Raw genomic sequence first — 23,807 nt, forward strand, 5'->3', positions numbered from 1 at the left:
GAACCAGGCTGTGATGATGCAACCAGTCAATATGCTCTCAACCATACATCTATAGAAGACAGAATCTCCTAAAGAAGTAAAGGCGTAGTTTGGCTTTCATTATGATCAATGTTCTGGGTCCAGGACAAATCTTCAGAGATATACATGCCCAGGTATTTGACTGTCCTCGATCACAGCTTTTGAGTTAAGTCAATGGAAAAGCAATAGGGAGCAAGATGCTAATTTCAGTATGAAAATGGCCATAACTTTTTTAATACTGAAGATATGAAAGTGAATTAGGTGTCAAATTAAACTTCTTTTTATGGGTTATCTGATGGAATAAATTGCAGACTTGATTTTTTAAATCTCAAAATTTTGTAACATTGCCACTTATCTATACTTTTATCGTCGAGAGCAGTCCTGTCTGATTGAAGCATTTCTAATTCTTAACATATAGCATTGGCGATATTTTGATACTATATTTAAAAATGCCACGACCTTGGTGTAGTTGATGGCAATTCAAAACAGCTTGAGAGCAGAGAGAGGGTGGAGTGAGTGTGTTCACTGACAGTGCAACCGCCCGCCCACGGCGGCGCCACAGCTCCCGGCGCGGCCACTTGGTGCGCGTCGCTCTTGTCTCCTGCTGCACTCGCGGTAGGTGAGAGCAAAGATCCTATTGGGCAAAGATCATAGAGGAGCTCCTCTATGATATTTGCTATTGGGTGAGAGGGCAACAGCGCCGGGTAGCCGCCGGTTCCTGCTCATCCTTCACCGCTTCCCTGGTTCGGCCTTAACTCGGGATAAACATGGCGAGAAGGAGAGCCGATGAGGTGGGACGGCAATCGGGCTCGGTCCTGAACGATGTCAGCCCACGGACAACGGAGCCTGTGGACGACGAGAGCGGCCGAAGCGGTGGCGAGGACGTTAAAGGTGAAGAGGAGGAGAGGGAGGGGGAGGTGAAGCGGAACCGAACCTGTGTTGTGGCTTTCCGTTGCCGTCAATGAACGATGACAGAAGCTTGGGGGATGATGGTAGCACCCCCCCCCCCCCCCCCCCCCCATTGCCCCGCCAGCCGTTCCCCCCACGTCTCGCCAACCGTCTCGCCTCCTACCCCCTCCCCCCCTGATTGGCCTGTTTCTCCGCTGTATCTCTAAAGTCAGCCATCCTAACCTCTAATACCATGGGGTCTAATCTTGTTTAGCATCCTCATGTGCGGCGCCTTTTCAAAGGCCTTCTGAAAGTCCAAGTAAACCACATTCACCAACTTTCCTTTGCTGTCCTGCTTGTTACTTCCTCAAAGAATTCCAATAGATTTGTCAGGCAATATCTCCCCTTAGCAAAACCATGCTGACTTCAGTCTATTTTATCATGTGCTTCCAAGTGCGCCGAAACCTCATCCTTAATAATTGACTCTAAAATTTTACCAACCACTGAATTTAATGTAACCGGCCTATAATTTCCCCGTCAGCCGTTCCCCCCACGTCTCGCCAACCGTCTCGCCTCCGACCCCCTCCCCCCCATGATGGGCCTGATAATTTCCTTTCTTTGGTCTTACTCTCTTCTTAAACAGTGGAGTTATATTTGCGATTTTCTAGCCCTCTAGATCTAGAACCATTCCTGGCTCTAGTGATTCGTGAAAATGTAGTTGTTTCTTATTGCCATCTGACGTGTTCGTAAATTCTAGGAGCAGGATTAGGTCATTCTGCCCATCAAGTCCAATCCATCATTCAATCATGGCTAATCTATCTTTCCCTCTCAACCCCTTTCTCCTACCTTCTCCTCAAAACGTTTGACACCTTTTCTGATCAAGAATCTGTCCATCTCTGCTTTAAAAATACCCAATGACAAAAAATATCGAAATCCAGCCATCTGTGGAAATGAATTCCACAGATTCACAACCCACTGACTGAAGAAATTCCTCCTCATCTCCTTTCTAAAGGTACGTCCTTATCCACCAACATACCTTTCAACTTCCCAAGCACCTTCTCCTCTGTAATAGCGACTGACTGTCTTGCATTTATGGCATGTTGTTGGAGTCTTCTTCTTTGAAGACTCATGCAAAAAAAGTATTTGGTTCATCCACCATTTCACCATTTCAGTGTCCCCTTTACTACTTCTCTTTTGTCATTTTACCACGGTCCAATGTCCAATTTTACCTCTCTTACTCTTTGTATATCTGAAAAAAACTTTGGTGTCCTCTTTTAATTTTTAGTTTAGAGGTACAGCGCGGAAACAGGCCCTTCAGCCGACCGGGTCCAAGCCGACCAGCGATCCCCGCATATCCTACACACACTAGGGACAATTTTTACATTTACCAAGCCAATTTACCTACAAACCTGTATGTCTTTGGAGTTTTATATTATTAGCTGGTTCATATTTCATCCTATCCTTATTGATTTTAGTTGCCTTCTATTGATGTTTAAAGGCTTCCCAATCTGCTATCTTTCTGGTAATCTTAGGCTTCCCTTTTGCTTTGATGGTATCTTTGACTTCCTTTGTCAGCCACAATTGCCTAATGCACCCTTTATTGTTTCTTTTTCTTTGTGATGAAAAGATCCATTGTTTTGCATATTACTCCCAGAAACTCCTGACATTGCTGCCTCACAGTCATTCCTGCTGCTATAGTCCCCTTCCAATCAACTTTAACCAGCATCTCTCTCATGGCGATGTAGTTTCATTTATTCAACATTAATACTGATATTTCAGATTTTGACTTCTAAAGGGCCTGTCCCACTTAGGCAATTTTAGGCGATTGCCGGCGACTGTCATAGTCGTAGCGGGTCGCTGAAAAATCGACGACTAGACTGCCCTTCGACATAAAATTTGAAATAGAATCACTACTTCACCAAAAAAAAACAAAGTCAGCACCGACGACAACCTACGTCACCTGGTGACAACCTATGTTAACCTGGCGACAACTACGACAGCACCTGTCAGGAGGTGAAGCTAGGCTCATTAGCGCCAAACCCACTGTCGTCGACTCTCCGAAAAATTTTCAACATGTTGAAAATCCAGAGGCAGCCAGAAAGACGCTACGACTCTTTGGGCGACTGAGGAGACTACTCACGGCCATACAGGTGACACCCCGGCGACCATATGGCGACAGCTTAGTCGCCTGTAGTCGCCTAAAAAATTGCCGAAGTGGGACAGGCCCTTAACTCTTAAACTGCAGGTTGAATTCTATCATATTATCATGCCTCCTTCCCCCCCCCCCCCCCCCTGCTGTTGTGTTTGGTCACAATCACAAACTCTGTTCCCTCACTTTAACCCTCTGCTGAGTTGCGGCCAGTGATAAAGATAGTTCAAATATATAGCAGGATGTAGTTCAACTCCGGACATAGGTGGAGAAATGGCACATGTAGTTGAATCCTCGCAAGTGTGAGGTGTTGCAGTTTGGGAGTTTGAATGTAAGGTGAAGGAGTATGGTTGATGGCAAAACCATAACAGTATTGATGTGCAGAGGGATCTTGGGGTCCAGGTCCATAACTCCCTGAACGTGGCCACACGTAGATAAAGTAGTCATCTTCTTCTTTTCAAGTCCACACACAAGATTAGAAGTTGTTCAGCCAGAGCTGAACACATTTCTCGGCATCTCCATACAATGGTGTCTGTCTTGTCACTCCTTGTGCGTGGTGGTGGAAAGATTGGTGGAAACCACGTCGGGCCTCGACGTGAGCGCTCTTTCCTTGACCCCGATAAAGTAGTTAAGAAGGCATATGGTATGCTCGCCTTCATTGGTTGGGGCATTGAGTATAAGAGTCAGGAAGTCATGATGCAGCTTTATACGAATTTGGTTGGACCGCATTTGGAGTATTGAAGTACAGGAAGGATTTGGAGAATGGAGAGGGCACAAAACAGAATTACCAAAATTCTGCCTGGATTAGGGGTTATCAGCTATAAGCAGAGGCTGGAACCACTTCGATTGTTTTCTCTCGAATACCAAAAGTGAGGGGAAGCCTGATAAAAGTGTATAACATAACGAGAGACATGGAAAGGATAGATAGTCAGAACCTTTTTCCTAGGATGGAAGTGTCAAAGACAAGAGGGCAAAGATTCAATGTGAGAGGGGCAAAGTTTCAAGGGGTGCAGGGCAAGTTTTTATTTTTTTACAGAGGGTGGTGGTGGAGGTAGATAAGATAGTGGCGTTTCGCAGTCTTTTAGATTGGTACATCGGATGCAGGGAATGGAAGGATATGGATCATGTATGTGCAGGCAGGTGAGATGAGTTTATCTTGGCATTGTGGGTAAAGGGCCTGTTCTTGTGCCGTACTTTATGCTCAAAGTTTCTCAGCAACCACATGAAAATGAACCATTCACTTGACACTGAGATAAACTGGATACAGAGATAGCATCACATATTTCTGCCTATGTCATATTATTTGACTCCACCCTTGCCTCAGCATGAATACTGTTCTTATCCATGGCTTTGTTACCTCTATAATTGCCTGTTGCAATGTACCCCAGGCAATTGTAAGTTTCAAAATTGATCCTATCTCATGATAAAGCCAGCTTACATCCTACCTGCTGCTTGCTGAACTAGCTTGTGTTCATTATAGTGGTGCATTGATTTCTATAATCGTCAATCTTATTTTCAAACCATTTTATGATCTCAACTCCCTGCCTCGGTAATATCCTCCAACCCTGTAACCCTTTAAGATATCTTTTTTGTTGCTAAAGGTGTAAGAAAATACAAGCTGTTATTAAGTATCTCTCTCATCATTAGATTTTCTTTGCACTATTGAGTGTTTTCATTCAATGTTATGGCGCCGTTATCATATGGCATATGGCAATGTTTGTCAACAAGATTCTTGGTCACAAGAGTCCCTTTAAACAGACATGGGAATAACATGCCAGTGTGACACAGCTTGCAAAACAAAAATTGTGTATTTGGTAGTTTTAGTTATTCAATGAATAGAATTTAATCACACTAAATATAAAATAGTCCTTCTCATCAAACCAATAGGAGAATTTCCAAGGTACACAAAATTGCTGGAGGAACTCAGCGGGTGCAGCAGCATCTATGGAGCGAAGGAAATGGGCGAAGTTTCGGGCCGAAACCCTTCTTAGAGAGGAGGTTGTTTCTATTGAGAGGAGAAGGGTTTCGGCCCGAAACGTCGCCCATTTCCTTCGCTCCATAGATGCTGCTGCACCCGCTGAGTTCCTCCAGCAATTTTGTGTACCTTTGATATTCCAGCATCTGCAGTTCCCTTTTGAACACAGGAGAATTTCCAAACTATTTTTGTAAATAATTGCCTTAATTTCACTGAAAGAGACTATTGTGAACATATCTATCAATAATAAGACTGTCTGAACCCCTCTGTCAATGGATCACCAACTTCCTGACAGACAGGAAGCAGCATGTGAGTCTGGGAAAGCACATCTCGGACCCCCAGACCCTCAGCATAGGAGCACCACAAGGCTGTGTACTCTCTCCTCTCCTTTACTCTCTCTACACCAACGACTGCACCTCCACAGACTCCTCTGATTGGACTGATCCAGGATGGGGAGAAACCTGGCTACAGACAGGAAGTGACACAGCTGGCGGCCTGGTGCCTTCGTAACAACGTGGAGCTCAATGCTCTTAAGACAGTGGAATTGATAGTAGACTTTAGGAGAGATCCCCCTCCCCTCACCCCACTCACCATCAACACCACAGTCACATCTGTGGAGTCATTTAAGTTCCTTGGAGCCATCGTCTCCAAGTACCTGAAATGGGGGGCCACCATCGACTCCACCTTCAAAAAAGGCCCAACAGGATGTACTTCCTGCGGCAGTTGAGGAAACACAATCTGCCACAGGCAATGATGGTCCATTTCTATACTGCCATCGTAGAGTCTGTCCTCACCTTCTCCATCATGGTCTGGTTTGGCTCAGCCACCAAGCACGACATCCGGAGGCTGCAGTGAATCGTCGGATCAGCTGAGAAGGTTGTTGGCTGCAACCTTCCCCCCCATTGACGAACTGTACACTGCAAGGGCCAGGAAGCGAGAGGGCAAGATCATCTCTGACCCCTCTCACCCTGGCCACAAACTCTTTGAATCACTTCCCTCTGGAAGGCGACTGTCAAAGCCGCCAAAGCCAGACATAAAAACAGCTTTTTTCCACGAGTAGTAGCTCTACTCAATAACCAAAAGTCTGTAGCCTCATTTGGCTCTAGTATTTTATTTCATTCACATGTTTAAACCATTATGTTTTATTATTAATGTTTAATGTTTTATGTGCCATTCTTAATTGTTACTGTGTGTCGTGTTGTTACTGGTGAGCGGAGCACCAAGGCAAATTCCTTGTATGTGTACACACTTGGCCAATAAACTTATTCAGTCAGTCATTTATTCATTCATAAAGTAATGTTTTAAAATAAATTTGGTCAAGGGAAATGAGATGAAAAGTTTACGTATCATCAACAATGCTGTTGTGCCTGGCAGAAAAGATTGTAGGTTCAAGATTTGAGCACATATCTAGTGTATAGCACAGGGAGTAGTGTATTGTTGTAGATACCACTCTTCAAAGGAGTTTAGTTTAGAGATACAGCACAGATTCAGGTCCTTTGGCCCACTAAGTCCATGCCGACCAGCGATCACCCGTACACTAGCACTATCCGACACACTAGGAACAATTTACAATTTTTTTACTGAACCCAATTAACCAACACAAATATTTACAAGAGATTTTCATTCATAATTTTATAAATATACTTTCAACTAAAAACATTTGAACAGGTTTGCTACAGGGGCTGAGGATGGGCCATCTGTCAAAGGTTTCCAGAGAGAATTTTGGTTTGATTTGCACATGTCACTGTTGCAGTCTTTGAGAGGCCTTGTTGCTGCTCAAAAACTCACTGTTTGTCTTCAGGATCCCTATGGACCTTCCTGATCTGGCAAGATGTTCATGGGAATGTGATATAGGGCTGTCCAAGGGATGCATCAATGGATGTGTATCAAAGTCTTTGACCCAAAACTATACATGTATCCATATTATGCCATGTTTTTTTAATGGTTCGATGTATTTTTTTCCTAATCATAGTGTTTTTTGTTTTTATTTAAGAGCAAACACCAGAAGGGTGTTCAACCCGAATGTCTCTCTTCATTCTTTTTTCTACATTCCTCTCAGCTGCTTTTATTATGTACTTAGTGTACAGGAATTTCCCAGAGCTTGACGAGTAAGTATCTACAAAATTGCAAGGAAAAAATAATGATCATCATGTTAACAGTATCCGAATTGATCATGTTAAAACACAAAATATTTCTCGGCATTGCTTGTGATATTCTGATGATTCATTAGAAAGAACAATGACAATTCTGCACTATCAAATTATTGATGGATCTGTGTTTATTTTATCATTCTATTGAGGCTCACTAGAGTAATAACTTTGTCTTCAGGTTATACCGTGCTACCTTTACCATTCACCTGAATAAGGATATAATTTCTGTTTATTGTGTCCTCTCTAGAGTAGTACTTCAGTCAATATGACATACTGAACTAGAATATTGATACAGATTATTTTGCTTAATGCTGTCCCTATCCCTCCTCCTCACATCTATCCAGTAACCCCAGCAGTCCATTGAGGAGCATGTGATCCATAGATGAGCATGCGTCTTGCTTGGATGAGCTTCAGGTGTATTTAATACCCAAACGTATGATAATGCCTTGGCACTAAATGCTTTTAGATGTGCTGTACAACATGATGCACCTCAAAGATTAAATTGCCTTGTAATGTTAATGGGATAGCTTGCCTTTTTTGGATGGCATCAAGTTTATCTTCTGCTGCTGGAATCTTTGTACTACAATTTAAACAATAACTGTAAAATGCAAATTGACCATTTCTTCAATTGCTAAAACAGTGAGTAAAGGATCATCACCTGGCTCTGCAAACTCTTCACATCTTGTATCTCTGCCCTCAAAAGATAGGATTAAAGGTTCAAGTAACATTTTTGTGTTTCTTTCATGATTCATTACTTCACTTTAGGCTGGAGATATCTCTCATTGACTCCTGATAGTGTTAGGTTAGTGATCTCTGGGGACTGTGATGAGCACAGTTGTGCTGTTATCTCAATTAGGATCCCATTTCTGATTTCTATCTAGTTAACTCATGCTAACATGGTTACATCCTTGAATGTTGAATCAGGGCAAGCACACATCAGGGCAAGCACACAAGGTTATGATGTAACTGCCAGTAAGTAACTTAATTGTTACCTAGTCGCATTTGAAAATAGGTCACTGGAGTATAATTAGAACATTTAAAGTACAGGTGCACAACCTTTTATCCGGAGTTCCGGAAACCGAAAAGTTCCGAAAACCGGACATTTTTTCCAGGATGTCGTCTGCACACCAAAGCTTGCGTTTGGCGCCAAACTTGACCCGAAACGACCCACGGTCAACCCAGGTCTGTACTACTGTAGCGGCTGCCTCCTCCCCGGAGACCGGGGAGACACTTAAACATCTGTAAATCATTGCTTAAATGTTAGTCAGTTAGTTTGGAGGGCTTTTATGTGAAGGGGGGGGGGGGTGAAGGGGGAAACTTTAATTCTTAGTCCCCTACCTGGTCGGAGAGGCGGGGAGCGGGCAATGCCTTACCGGGTCGCCGTGCAGTAAGCTCCAGAGCGCTGTGGCCGCCGACTCCCAACATCGCGGAGCTGGGGCTGCGGGCGTCCGGCCGCGGGCCGCGCTGGATTTGGAGCGCCGCGCAGCCAGGGGTAGAGTTCGCTGGGGTCAGAGCACCAACCGACTTTTCAAGCCGCCCGCGCTACCTACCTAACCTACGCTAAAAATCTTCCATTACGAAATCCGAAAAATTCCGAGATCCGAGAAGTGTCTGGTCCCAAGGCTTTCGGATAAAAGGTTGTGTACCTGTAATGTGAAATAATGTTGGAATGTATACATGTGGATTTCACTGCTCTTTTTTTTTAACAGTTTTAAAGTCATGCAGCACGGAAACAGGCCCTTCAGCCCAACTTGACCATGATGCCCTAATTACACTTACATCACTTATCCATGTTCTCCAGAGATGCTGCCTGACCCACTGAAATATTGATTTTTATTCCCTATTATCATTTTCAAATCCAGCTAAAAACATACCCATTCTCCAGAATAATCCTTGCAAATTCTCCAGATTTCCATACCTGCCCCTGACTAGCAGACCACTAAATCTGTTTTTTCATTCATTCTATACCTATTCTTTCTTCCTAATATTTTAATGACAATCTCTTAATTCTGTTAAAATAAAAATGCCCCCCATCCTGAATTCTTGACCCAAAACATCAACTATCCATGTTCTTCAGAGCTGCTGCTTGACCAATAAGTTAGTCCAGTACTTTGTCTTTTTTTGTAAATCAACATCTGCAGTTCCTTGTTTCTCATTTTTTATCTCGTGTTTTTAAAGCTTTCCCAGAACTTGTCTTTTTTTTTAAAACAAATTTTTGGTCTCCTTATTCTATTCATTGTGGTTCAATAATGATTTTTTTATTTTGCCTTTTCGTTCTTCCTTTTGTTAATCTCCTTTGAATGTTTTTGTTAAAAGTGATTATGTGAATGATTCATGGAATGGTGCAGCTCAGTGACCATCCAGCTCATTGTTTCTGTAAAAACCTATTCAGCACTTCCACCCTCTGCTAAGGTGCAGGTTTTTTGTTTGATTTACTCACTTATAAAATGCTAGGTTTTAATTGTATTGAGGGCAGCAGTGAGTTTTCCCCTCCCTTTCACCCTTAAATTCCTTTGGGGTCCAGGTGGTCATTTATCATAATAAATAATCAACCATCAATTAAATGTAACCTTAAATTATATCGGTAAATGCTTCATGTAAATGTCAGAATGCTGGCAGTTTGGAAAACGTTTATGAAGAAACCTTTGGTGCAGCGGTAGAGCTGCTTCCTTTTTCTTTTTGTATGTATGACTGCAGATACAATACAATACACATTTATTTGTCATTTGAACCTCAACGAGGTCCAAATGACAAATAAATGTGTATTGTATTGTATTGGAGACCCACTGTCCGTGTAGAGTTTGTCCATTCTGTCTGTGATTACATGGGTTTTCTACAAATGCTCCGGTTTCCTCCCACATTCCAAAGATGTGCAGGTTTGTAGGTAAATTATATTCTGTAAATTATCCCTGGTGCGTGGAATGCGAAAGTGGGATAACATAGAACTAGTGTACGGGTGATCGATGGTCGGCATATACTTGGTGGGCTGAAGGGCCTGTTTCCACGCTGTATCTATAAATTAGAACTCAAATAATTAATTAATCATTCTGCTTTTTGGATCTTCATAGAGAGGAGCGAAAAACCATTGTAATTCCTAAGGACATGGATGATGCCAAGGCATTGGGGAAAGTTCTTTCCAAATACAAGGACGCTTACTATGTACAAGTGTTAGTTGCATTCTTCACAACATATATTTTGTATCCTTTCATGTGCAGTTAGCACAATGTCTCTAAAGTAGAAGGGTGGGACATTAGAATGTACATCTATCATCCTCCTGGTCTTTTTGACACGCAATGTACTATAATCTAACATGCAAGGTTTTAAGCTGTATACAAGTTCCTGATTTTGATGCAGATGTTTGTCTCCATGGGCTGTAGGATGAAAAACAGAAGTCACCCTTGCATTTGCAATTCATTGCAAGAGAATTAAGTAATAATGGCAAAACCCTTGAAACCATGAGGGTGGTTATGGAAAAAGTTAAAAGCAGATACTAAACTGTGTGATTTATTGGTGGGGTTGGGATGAGGTGGGTGTGGGGAGGGGGGAAGGGGGTAGCATTACAGTACATCTCGTTCACTTCAGTCCTACAGAGTGGCTAGAGAAAGGAATGGAATCAGTTATGTAAACCAAGTTTGACAAATGATGGGAGAGTACAGAATTTGTCTCCAAGTTTGAATTGGCAAAGACCTCTGCTGGTCCAGCTCCGAATGCAAATACCCAGTGTAATAACCCTGGGCTAATGGAGATGGCTGTTATACAGTACATGCACTATGGCATTGGGGATGACACCGAGTTGGACAGTAACCACACCGACATTTACAGTAGGGTGAACTTGCACGATGTACACACTTCTGTCTCCACTCATTTTATTAAATCTTTTAATTTAATTGCATCCATTTTGACTTTGTCAAAGAGTCATGCAGCACGGAAATAGGCCCTTTATCCAAACAGCACACGCTGTATAAAATGTCCCATCCAAGCTGGAACCATTTACAGGTGCCTGTGCCATATCCCTCTAAACCTTTCCTATCTATGTACCTGTCCAAATGTCTTCTAAATGTTATTATTGCACCAACCTCAACATTTGCTCTTTGTGAAAAGGTTGCCCCTCAGATTCCTATTAAAATCTTTTGCCTCATTTTAAAGTTCTTAATTTACCTAACCTGGAAAAAACCCACTGTACATCCACACTATCTATTCCCTTTGTGATTTTATACACCTCTTTAAGATCACCCCACAGTCTCCTGCACGCCAAGAAATAAAGTCTAAGGCTGTCCAATCTCTCCCTATAGCTTGGGCCCTTGAGTCATGGCATAAATATTCTTGGGTTTAGGTTCATTATTTCCAGCTTAATGGCATCTTTTCTATAATAGGGTGAACAAAACTGAACAGAATGTGCATGGTGGTTTAACCTGATTGAACATTGATGAAATAATTGTTATAATTATATAACAAAAATAAATGCATTTGTGTTGAAGGAATAAGGAGACCTTCTGTGATAGCTAGTTGTACATATGGAAAGATTTAAGAATTGTTGCCAGTTACGTAACAGTTAGAGTTACAAATGTACAAGCAGGATGATCATGTTATCAGAATGTTTCAAGGGTTATTGCAATGTTTTAAAGAAACAATCCTTGACTTCATTCTTTCCAGTTTACAAACCTTTGCCATACCAGGTTCCATATTTCTTAGCATCCTTTCTGGATTTCTGTATCCTTTCCCATTGGCACTTTTCCTCGTCTGCCTGGTAAGTTGAATTTGATAAAATAAATATTTATTGTTGATTTGGAATACTGGATAACAATTCTGTTCAGTAGATTAATATCCATTTTAACTAGTTTATCTGAACCATTTAAGAAACCCTGCTGCTCGTTTGTTAAAGTACAATGATTGAGGAATAAGGTGATCATTTTCTGGGAGAAGTATGTGGGGAAATAGCCAGTACCAAAATAAAATCTACAATAGATCGTAGTTGCTGAGGTGGTGGTTAGCGTTGTGCAGTTTTCAAGAGCCTGCTAGTTGCTGGGAAGAAGCTGTTCTTAAATCTGGAGGTCATAGTTTTCAGGGCCCTGTGCTTTTTTTGCCTGATGGTAGTAGTGAGATGATAGGATGGACATGGTGGTATGTGTCGTTGGTGATATTAGCTGCCTTTTTTAAGGCAGTGCCTCCTGTTTATCTCTAAAGGGGTTGTCCCACTGCGGCGACCTAATCCGCGAGTTCGGAAGAGTGTGTGCAGATGAGGAACTCGAGTATCCAACTGCAAAGGAATAAGCAGAGACCCATTTCACTGAGTTTCATGATAAGTTTTGAGGGGGTGTTGGTTTAGTTTTGTTTAGAGATACAGCATGAAAACAAGCCCTTCAGCCATCTAAGTCGACGTCAACCATCGATCACCTATTCACATTAGGTCCGTTATCCCACTTTCTCATTCAATCCCTGCACATTAGGGACAATTTACAGAGGCCAGTTAACTTACGAACCTGCATGTGCTTGGAATGCAGGAGGAAACCCATGTGGTCACAGGGAGAACGTGCAAACTCCAAGGGGATCAAACCCGGGTCTCTGGTGCTGTGAAGCAGCATCTCTACCAGTTGCGGCACTGTGTTGCCCATTTTTGTTGAGCTGTAGTCAATGAACAGCATCGTGAAGTAATTGTACTTATTGTCCAAATGGTCCAGTGCATTGTGGAGAGCCAGTGATATCTCATCCCTCATTGATCTGTTGTGGCAGTAGACAAATTGCGAATGCAGGAGTCAATATGCGTTGTAACCAATTTCTCAATGCACTTCACCACCATGGACATCTGGCCAGTAGTCATTGAAACATGTCAACTTGCTCTTCTTTTGTGCCACTATTATGGATGTCTTTTTAAATCAGGTGGGGATCTCAGATCTATTCGCCCATTTACATTAATCCCAGAGAGACACAAAAAGCTGCAGTAACTCTGAGGGACAGGCAGCATCTCTAGAGAGATCTGAAGAAGGGTCTCGATCCGAAACGTCACCCATTCCTTCTCTCCAGAGAATCTGCCAGTTCCGCTGAGTTACTCCAGCTTTTTGTGTCTATCTTCGGTTTAAACCAGCATCTGCAGTTTCTTCTTACACAATTCCCAGATTAGTTAATATTCGTCAATATCTTTGGGTAGACACAAGGAACCACAGATGCTGATTTACACACAAAAAAACTATCTCTTTGAACCATCTTTTACAGACTTTATCTTGCACTAAATGTTATACCCTTTATTCTGTATCTGTACACAATGGGTGGTTTGACTGTAATCATGTATAGTTTTTTTGATGACTAGATAGCACGCAATAAAAAGCTTTGACAAAGCTCGGTACATATGACAATAATAAACTAATTTACACTAAACTAAAACTAGCAGATGGAAGACACCATAAAACGTTGATAACTTGGGAGACGCAGGGGTCCAAGACCCCTCGTCAAAAGTGGCAACATATTTTGATAGGATAACTTCTTGATTTTCGTAATATTCCAATAAAAGATTTATTTACTTTTACCAGTGTTCCTGTATGCTTTTTACAATGGCATTAAAGCAAATCGTGACATGTAAATTTTGCTGGTAATAGTGGTATTTTTCTTCTTTCTTTTATAATGGCCCTTGAACTGAGCAAATAGTTAAGAGATAATCAAGTAGGGTGGATTTGGAGCACATATAGGTCAGACAAGTTAACAATGAGTTATGCGCAGTACCAGTGTGGGTTTCAGTGCAGATATAAAAGCAGCTTGTGAGCCAAAAGTAAGTTCTGATTTTCTAAATCCTAAACCTTTATTTAATATTCTTGATTTAGCTGTTACATTTTAACATGCTATCTTGAGAATTCAATTCAAAACCTTTCAAGCTCTTGTCCTGTTGATGAAAATGGCAGGAATTTGTGACGGCACGGTGGCTCAGCGGTAAAGTTGCTGCCTTACAGCGCCAGAGACCCGGGTTCAATCCTGACTTTGGGTGTTGCCTGTATGGAGATTGTACGTTCTCCCTGTGACTGCTAGGGTTTTCTTCAGGTGCTCTGGTTTCCTCCCACACTCCAAAGGCGTATAGGTTTGTAGGTTAATTGGCTTCGGTAAAAATTGTAAATTGTCACTCGTGTACAGGATAGTGCTGGTGTACGGGGACTGCTGGTCAACATGGACCCGGTGGGCCAAAGGGCCTGTTAAGACACAGTATCTCTAAACTAAACTAGTGTAAATAATTGAAAATTGTGAATTAGCGATGGATATTTATCACTTAAAAAAATAATGTTATATTTCCCTTGATTCTTGGATTGCATTTGAAGGTAACCTTTTTTAAATCTTGAATTTCTGTTGACTTTGCATTTACACATGTAACTTTTAAGTTTTTAATCTTGAGGAACTAACTGGCAGAGATGAATAAGCTTTGAGTTTGTTTGTACAAAATAAAGGAATAACTTAAAGAAATGCTTGCGATAGTGCAGGGGCCTCCAAGCTTTTCAGCATGAGGGCCACATTACATATTTGGCAAATTTTGGGGGGGCATAGGAAAAAATAAAGAAATGTCAGTTTTATAAATATAATGAGAGAGAGAGAGAGAGAGAGAGAGAGAGAGGCCAGATAGAGAAAGAGAGAGAGAGAGTGCAGAGACAAAGAGGCGAGAGAGGTGAGAGGGGGCAGAGAGAGAGGGGGGCGGGGGCGGGGGCGGGGGCAGGGACAGTGAGAGGGCAGAGACAGAGGGCGGGCAGAGAGAGAGAGTGAGGCAGAGAGAGAGAGTGAGGCTGAGAGAGAGAGAGAGAGGCAGAGAGAGGGGCAGTGGGAGGGAGGGGCAGAGAGAGGGAGGGGCAGAGAGAGAGAGAAACAGAGAGAGAGAGAGAGAGACAAAGAGAGGGCTGAGACAGGGCAGAGGCAGAGAGTGAGGGGGAGGGTAGAGGGAGAGGGCAGAGAGAGAGGGCAGTGAGACGGTTGCAGAGAGGAACGATCACACTTTATAAAGCGCCGCCGACCCATTCTGACCACCGCCGCCGAACAACCCCCCCACCCCACATTGAACCCTTCTTCACGACGGCCCTGTGATGTCTTGGCTCTGATAATTCGAGGGACCTACCCGGTAACAACACTAGGAGCAGCTCCGGGCCGCCATGCACCCGACTCTAATCGACTCGACACCTAACAGACACACGCTCTGTCCTGCGCTGAGCTTGCTGCGGGCCGGATAAAATCTAATGGCGGGCCAGATGTGGCCATAGTTTGGAGACCCTTGCCATAGTGCAAACAGGTTGAAGTCCTTAATGACCATTATTTGTGAGGGAAATCTTTTGTTTTACAACAATGTGGATATTTTCTTCTTCAATGTTTCCAGTGTTCCGGTCTTGGGGCTTCATTCTGCTACATGCTCTCATATTTAGTTGGTCGACCAATTGTTTATAAATATCTAACGGAGAAAGCAACAAAATGGGCACAACAGGTAACATCTTTTTTTTTTTTAACCTATTTTTACTGGGAATTTACATGGAATGCAATGGATGAATGTGCAGTTTAAAACAATGTTTAAAAATGAAGCACAATTTTAGAGATGATGGAAGGATGCAGTTCCTAGCACTTAAGAGATTGTATTTCCCCAGTCGCATGTTCACCATCTGGTTAATCATCTTTACAAACTAAATGTATTTGTTCTTCTGCACCAAATTATTTTTGCTGCTCTACTTGGGCCGTCATTTTCCCACCAGTAGTTACAAGATTGCCAGCTAAAGAAACATTTTATTACATTCATAAGAATTTTGCCTGTCAAGTTAAAAAGCAAAACACTCTGAGTCTGAAAATCAGAAACATAAAGAGAAGTCTTGAAATATAGATGAGATCTGAGGGCCAAGTGGAAAAACCTGACCCTCACACTCATCTAAATCTTTGCTCTCTACCCCTTTCTCCTTAAACCTGTTTTTGATACCCATACCTTGGGGAAAAGTCTGACTCTCCAATCTTTCTGTGCATCTAAAATGTTACAAACCTCGATTAGGCCCCTCACTCTTCTTCACTCCAGGATAAAAGTTCCAGCTCATTCATTCTCCCCACAACCCGAGTCTTCCAATGCCGGCAACATGGCAACTTACCTACGGATTCCCTCCACACCTCCTCTATCCCAATCACATGCCCCACCCCAGCATGGCACGGTGACCAGACCTACACTCCAAGAGTGAATCCACCTATGTATGGATAGCTGGAATATGAAGTACTAGCTATGGTTTTCTGTGTCACTTCCCCATAACTCTCCATCTTTCAAATATTGATTTATTTCCATGTTAATATCTCTAACGATCTGGCCTCCACCAGAGTTCAGTTTTTTTTTCATGTTGTTGACCAGAAGGATTGACAATGGCAGGCTGGTAGATGCTGTCCACATGGACTTTTGACAAAGGTCCACCTGGTGACTGATCCAGTAGGTTAGATTGCATAGGATCCAGGGTGAGCTAGCCAACTGGATGCAAAATTGCCTTGGTTGGCATCTACATCCTAGATCAAGGGTTCCCAACCTGGGGTACATTTTAGTCTACCCAGCGGGTAAATTTGATGAGTCTGGATTTGTACTTTTTTTTTTCTCATTGACTGACTGTGTTTGGTTCTGGTATACCGGTATCTGTTCATCATTAGTTGTTCATAAATAAGTGAAATAACATTGTTATGTGCTATTAAAGTTGCCAGGGGTAAACTGGATGAAAAAGGTTGGGAACCCCTGTCCTAGATACTGGAAATAGTTTCCATCAGTTCTCCCTAAAAGATTTAGCTTCCTAGAAACAGCCAATACCACTGAGTATAAAGAAGTGCTTGACACGAAATGTAATCGTCTGTTGCTGTCTGTACATTCTCACAATATTATTAATATATTTTCTATATATTATGTAACTAATAATGTACTTGGCCTAAAATGAATGCAAGAGTAATACTCATGGCTGAAAGCAGTGGACTACAAATCATTTAAAATGCACCTAATTGGCAAATGCTTTTAATTCATTTTTGCAGGTCGACAAGCACAGGGATCATCTTATTAATTATATAATATTTTTAAGAATTACTCCTTTCCTGCCGAACTGGTTCATTAACATCACGAGTCCTGTAATAAATGTACCCCTGGGTGTCTTTTTCATTGGCACATTCTTAGGTAAGTGTGTTATTTATTGAATTTTTTGTTTTTGTCATAGCTTTCAATTGGTCCTACCTAGACAAGCAATGGAACTGGTAACATGTGTGGTAGGAGTAGCATACTTCCTCGACTGCCTGATTTCCTATTAAATAAGATCATAGGTGGTCTTACCTTGTGTCAATTACCCCCATGTCTTTTGATTTCCTTAATATCCCAAATTCAAAAGAACTTGCTCTAGCATAGACTCAATATCTAAGCCTCCTCTCTTGGGTCGAGAATTCCAAAGATTCACATCCCTCTGGGTAAAGGGGTTTCTTCTTGTATCAGTGCTGAATGGCTGACCCTTGGTTCAAGAAACCCCAGCCAAGAAAGTATCATCCTTGCAACCACCTTGTCAAACCCTATGAGAATTTTGTAAGTTTCAAATAGAACATGACTTTGAAAGTGGGGAATATAGGGCCAATCTGCTTAATCTCTTCTCACAGCCCCAACTTTCTAGTCTGGTGAATTGAGGGTGCACTCCCTCTATTGCAAGTAAACTTGTATCTTATTCAGCACTTGGCATACAGAATTGAGAGCACTAATAGAATTGGCGCTAAAAGTTGTCATCGCATTATATATAGATGTGTTTTTGACAGCACCACTGTGCTGTGAACCTGGAGGGAACCAACTTGTGTGCCAATCTTCCTATTAGCTTTGCAGCAGCAATGAAACTTAAATTCTTTTAATTCTATTGTGTTTTGATGAAGAATGAGCCACTGAAACAGAATGCAATAGATGCCTGTGGGATACTGGTGTTGGACGGGATGGGGCAAACGGCGCAGTTATTCAGTGCCCAGACGTGAGGCTGGTGGGTGGCCACTGATGAATTTTTGTTACCGCAAGAAAATCTCTGGGCTGGGGAGAGCTGTGCAGCCAAGCAGAGAGGGGAAGGCTGCAACTTACATCATATTCAACTGGAGGTGATGAGAGAGACCATGGGATCTGGGCAGCTTATAAACACATGAAACTTTTGCCGGTCATCCCCAGCAATGGCTTTCTCTTACCATTGTGCATTGTTTCACATTGAGCCAAAGGGGCAATGGGATCACCATTTTATTATTGCCAGGTGGCGAGGGTTCCTGCTAATTACCTGACACAATAGGGCAGACACTTGAGTGAATGTTTTTTCAGATACATTTTGGTTTTCACACTAATGCATGTTATGATTCCAGATTAGAAGTCAAAAACAAATTAATTCTCTGGCGTGCAGGATTTATTGTAATGTGGATCCATAAATCCTGTTGAAATTTAAACAAATTGTTCTTTAGAAAACCATAACGACGATGGGGAAAAATAATTTTAAAAGTGCCAGATTAAATTCCATGTCTGTACGTGTGAGCTAATAGATTTTATTTTTTAAATACTTTGGAACTAGGGAAGGGAAGAAGTTTTAGTGAGTAGAATCACAGATACCATCACGGGTTCCCAAAAAGTTTAATTCTGTTTCTCCCTCTATAAATGCGGACCATACAGGTCCGTCCCAGAGTACACAACATGAACAAATCGGAAATGTGGTCACAAATCTATCCCACCATGGCAGAAGATGCCTGCAGCCCCACCCAGTGACAAATCCATCCCACCAATCTCCCAAACACTCACTCGTATGTAAGGGCTATACATAGGTAGGGCACTTGGGTAAAGGACACCACACTGCGAAACTGAATAGAGACTGGGCCTAATCTTAATCATGCCAAATGTTTAATGCACTCTTCAGTGGTTGATTAGTGATCAAGCATTGGAATAATATTTTTGGTGTTGCTTGTCCAGGGATACTGACTTAATTACTGCACTCTTCTCCTTGCCCCGGTTGAGATTAGCGAACCCACCACAGACCTCGAGGCTTGGAAAGTCATGGTGTACTTATAATTCAAATAATATTTTCAAATACGCTTGTTTATCAGAGTTCTCATAATAAGAGACTAGACTAAGTGGGACCCGTTGGGCCCCATGTTCACACGGGGAGGGCTGGTCCCCCAACGCAATATTCCACCTCCCCACCAATTCCAATATTGGTGACCAGTTGGGGGGGGGGGGCTTTCTGGAGTGCTAGTATGGGTGTTGTGGGCTGAAGGGACTGGTTTCCATAGAGCTAGAATGGACATTGTGGGCCAAATGGATTCTCGGGCTGGCAGCTCAGTCACTCGGGGCTGGTGGGCTGGCAGCTCAGTCACTCAGGGCTGGTGGGCTGGCAGCTCAGTCGCTCAGGGCTGGTGGGCTGGCAGTTCACTCACGGCTATTCCTTGAAATTCCATTTCACGCAGAGTGCAGGCCACCAAATTGGCAAACAACGCATTGCATTGTCATTAAGGGCTAACAAATCATTTATTGCAAGTACATTGCAGACTCACAGTTCAGTTGATTCACAGTTTAGAATCACAGTTGTGGACTCTCCCATCGTGATCTTCCAGAGGGACTGACTCGCGTCCAGGCATCCGGGGTTTTATAGTCCTATCCCTCCCCACCCCCGGAAGGGGCGTTACCTTCATCCTGATTGACAGGCGAGAGGATCTCAAGGTTTTTTTAAACACTCATAACTATTTTATTTTGCATTGATCGGAAAAATCCTCGGGGCTGCCTCAGCGTGAGTAAGATGGCCAAAAATCATAGCGATATATGGTAGCGTTTTTTCTAAAATCAATATACAGCGCAGACAGAAAGTGGTCAAAATGAGACTTTTAGTTATATAGATATTATATACAATAGCCATTGAAGAGAATATTAAACTTTTTTTTCTGTTTCCCTTTAGGTGTAGCACCCCCATCATTTGTGGCTATCAAAGCTGGCACAACTCTTTACCAACTTACAACAGCAGGAGAAGCTGTCTCTTGGAATTCAGTCTTTGTCCTCATGTTCTTGGCAGTTGTCTCCCTCCTTCCAGTGTTTTTCCAGAAAAAACTGAAGCAAACGTTCTCTTAGCTGTGTTGCAATCTTACAACTCATAACTTGGATCAGAATTTATCTTTAAGTGGATGTCCACTAAGTGGGTTGTAGTAAAGAGTATATTTGAAATTTGGAATTTGATAGATCAGTCTTTTTTTATGAAAATGCACATTTTAAAAATATGATAAATTCATTATTTATTCATAAAACCATCACCTTTCCTTGCTTTTACATCTTTGGCATTGTCTGAGTTATAATGTAGTGAAGGTAGCTTGCTTTTATTATTAACATGGCTACATTATACAATAAAATTCTAAACTGAGTGAAGCACTTGCTAATATTGCAGGTCTATCCCAAATTCCCTTACTTGTCCTTAGCCACAAACTAAAAGCAAAATACAATGGAGCAGAATTTTGGAAGTGTAGAATGAAAAGTGGAACAACTGCTGCGTTCACGTTTACCATTACATTCGGGGAAGAATCTTTTTAACTTTTTTTTCCTGTTTTGTGGTTCAATATTGTGGAAACATTTATGCAGGGTTTTTAAAAGGTTCTTTTTAAAAAGTGGCATATACCTTCAACAGTATTAAAAACTGCAATAAATTCTCATTCTTGATGTATTATTATTTTTTTTATCATACATGTTTTTTGATCCTAAAACAATATCACATAGAATTTCCTGGTGCAAATCTTTATTGGAAAGGATGAAGTCAAGATTATTTATTGTTATTTCTGCATTCAGCCCCAATGTACTATCTTTTTTCTCCCAGGTATGGCTATACACTGTAAATTTTCACATATTGTATGATCCTACAGAATAAGTAAAAGAGCACTGTATACAACTGTACATTTCTTAAAAATGTATTATAATTTGTCTTCTGTACTGATAATTTAAAAAAATGCCCACTAGGTGGCACATGACTCCAAAAATCCAATGTTATAAAGATTATAATGAGGTGAATTTCTAGTTCAAGCTTGTTTATTTGTGGGAGATGTGAAGCAAAAGCTTGTGGGTGAATGACAGGATATGTTTAAAAAGAGATTATCCTATCCAATAGCCTTTCTGCATACCTGTTTTTAAGTGATTTTTACATTAAATTCTGAATACCTGGTATTGTCTGCAGAGAGTCGCTATTTCCGCAAGCAGCTTTAAAATTCTTGATCAGAATGCAGCAAAAATTGTAAGTCTATACATTGCTTCCGTTCCCCGGGCATCTCTTTCAAAAAGCTTGTCGAGACTCTCCGAGGTTCACTGGACACTTGTGATCGGACAGCTAAGGCCTACTGGATCTCCCGGATGCAAACTGGGTAAACAAACAGCCTAGGAATACTCCCTGAACAATTGGGGCTAAAAAAAATCAAAGTTTAATTCCTAAATGAGTTTGCATAACTAGAGTACTAGATATGCTATTTTCTCTTTGTTTTCCAACCATAGGGTAAATTACAAGGATTTATATTTCTGATCACTCTGATCATTTTCTTTAACTTATCTAATGGAACTGTTTAGTTGAAACTACTAAATGTATATTGTTCTGCTGAAGTACATGTATTTATCCTTCCTTTCAGCACTCATACTACAATACAATATACAATACAATACAATTTTATTGTCATACTGATGGCATAACTATGAAGTAAAGAAGTGAATTGTGTCAGAGCTATTGCATCCTGGTAACAAAAAAAGTTGATATATTTTTGAGAACAAATTGAACAAATGTAATGTTTTACTTACTAAATTGTGTGGTTCTTCTCCAGACACTGGAAGATAGTAACAAATTACATCTTAAAAACCAACTCGATAACACTAAAGTGTGCTATCGTAGATAGTTGAGCAAGCAGGCTGAGGAATGGTTAGTGGGTTTTTTGAAAAAAGAGTATTTTTTTATTTTGTATTAACATGAAAGCTGCCTCAGGTGTAGGAGTAGAGATTATGCCAGACATTGCAAACACACTTGAAAACGAGGTTCCTTCTCATAATCAAGAGGGAGGGACACACACAATCCCAGTTTTATGCTTCACCTTATCAAAATGGTCCTTCCAGTTCTCGGTGCAAGCCTAGCTCGTCTGCACCAAATCCCTTGTTAATGGAACAAAGATCAGCTGTCAGTTGCCAAGGAATACAGTACTTGCTTTGATTCCTGAGGCCAGTTTCAATTAGTTGAGAGGCTCATCAGTTTGTGGGCTGCCATTGGATATAAAGGCGCAATCCTGCCCATGTACTGCAAGTAATTGATCTGAATACCTAGGCTCAACATATCTCCCAGGCCTGAATCCGTCTTATGGATTCAGCAAAAGACTCAACACAACATACAAGCAAAATCGAGGAGTGGGTAGCCTTGGATTTATTCAGGAAGCTTCTCATTTTCACTTCCCACCTTTTAATTAGATTTCAATTAGACCAATGTTTTGAGGAACAGTTCTATTCAACTGGAGAATAATTTTAGACATCTTCATATCATGCATAGACCATACTTAGTGGTGTTCCATTCAGCTGGTGTTATTTATGAGGGAGTATTTAGTTTGTAAATACCCTCAGTGAAGATGAATGGCATTCCTTGAATGTTTTCACTAGGTGATGATTACTGCAAAACCTGATACACGTTTCCAACTGTCACCACGTAAGATAATTTTAACAAACAACTGTTAAAGAATAAAAATAGCCCCCTCCAAAGATTTATCTCCTTAAATTCCATTGTTTCTATGGAGACATTGAAATCTAGGTATTTCTGTCACAATGTTGTTCCCCTGTCTCCTTCAGAAACATAACTTTTTTTTGTTAGCGCCATCAATTTGCTTTTTATTTTCCACAAAATCTATAAGAAAAACAATAGTAAAAAAATAAAGAAAAAAAATTGTAGTTTAGGGTAAAACAGTGTGCAGTGGTTAGTGCTGTTGCTTCACAGTTCCAGGGACTTGGGTTCATTCCTGACCTTGGCCGTTGTCTTTGGGGACTTGCATATTCTCTGTGACTGTATGGGTTTCCCCTGGGTACTGCAGATCCTCACACGTCCCAAGGATGTGCTGTATGAGTATAATTATGTGTATGAAATTTGAGAGAAAATGATACAGGGATCCACAAAATGAGAAGGGAATGGGGCTGATGTGATTGCTGATGTGGAAGGATAGCTTTTCCCACATGGGCTAGATAGCATCTTCACATGACATAATAAGTAAATTACTATAAAACCTGTGCATTTCTACCTCTGCTGAACAGTTGAAAAAACCTAATTAAATCTCTTATTTCAATTGTATTTCATTATATTCAAGTAACCATAAGAAATAGATGGTGGTAGTTATAGAAGTGTCCAGAATATTCAGTTTCAGGTGAAAACAAATGTATTGATATCTTGAGAAGAAAAAGAAAGTTAACCAAGTAATCCTGGTACTCCACTCCATTATGCAGGCTGGTTGAATTAAGTTTATTCCCTAGTCAATGTTGCATTGGCCAATGTCATCCAACATACAAAGTCAAGACACTAGAAGCTTATTCACATTAGGGTTGTGAATCTGTGGAATTCTCTGCCTCAGAAGGCAGTGGAGGCCAATTCTCTGGATGCTTTCAATAGAGAGTTAGATAGAACTCTTAAAGATAGCG

General features: G+C 41.4%; 1 protein-coding gene across 1 annotated transcript; it reads left to right on the top strand.

The window, feature by feature from the left end:
* The first annotated feature begins 550 nt into the window (after positions 1 to 550).
* tmem41b (transmembrane protein 41B) lies at positions 551 to 21,324 on the top strand. The gene is made up of 7 exons (XM_033038968.1): positions 551 to 909; positions 7,024 to 7,138; positions 10,249 to 10,377; positions 11,834 to 11,927; positions 15,516 to 15,620; positions 17,171 to 17,309; positions 20,080 to 21,324. Exons 1-7 carry the CDS (start codon positions 786 to 788, stop codon positions 20,247 to 20,249), a joined length of 876 nt encoding a protein of 291 aa, XP_032894859.1. The 5' UTR covers positions 551 to 785; the 3' UTR covers positions 20,250 to 21,324.
* The last annotated feature ends 2,483 nt before the right edge of the window (positions 21,325 to 23,807 follow it).

The sequence above is a fragment of the Amblyraja radiata genome, chromosome 20, assembly GCF_010909765.2.
Source record: "Amblyraja radiata isolate CabotCenter1 chromosome 20, sAmbRad1.1.pri, whole genome shotgun sequence".
NCBI classification, from domain to species: domain Eukaryota; kingdom Metazoa; phylum Chordata; class Chondrichthyes; order Rajiformes; family Rajidae; genus Amblyraja; species Amblyraja radiata.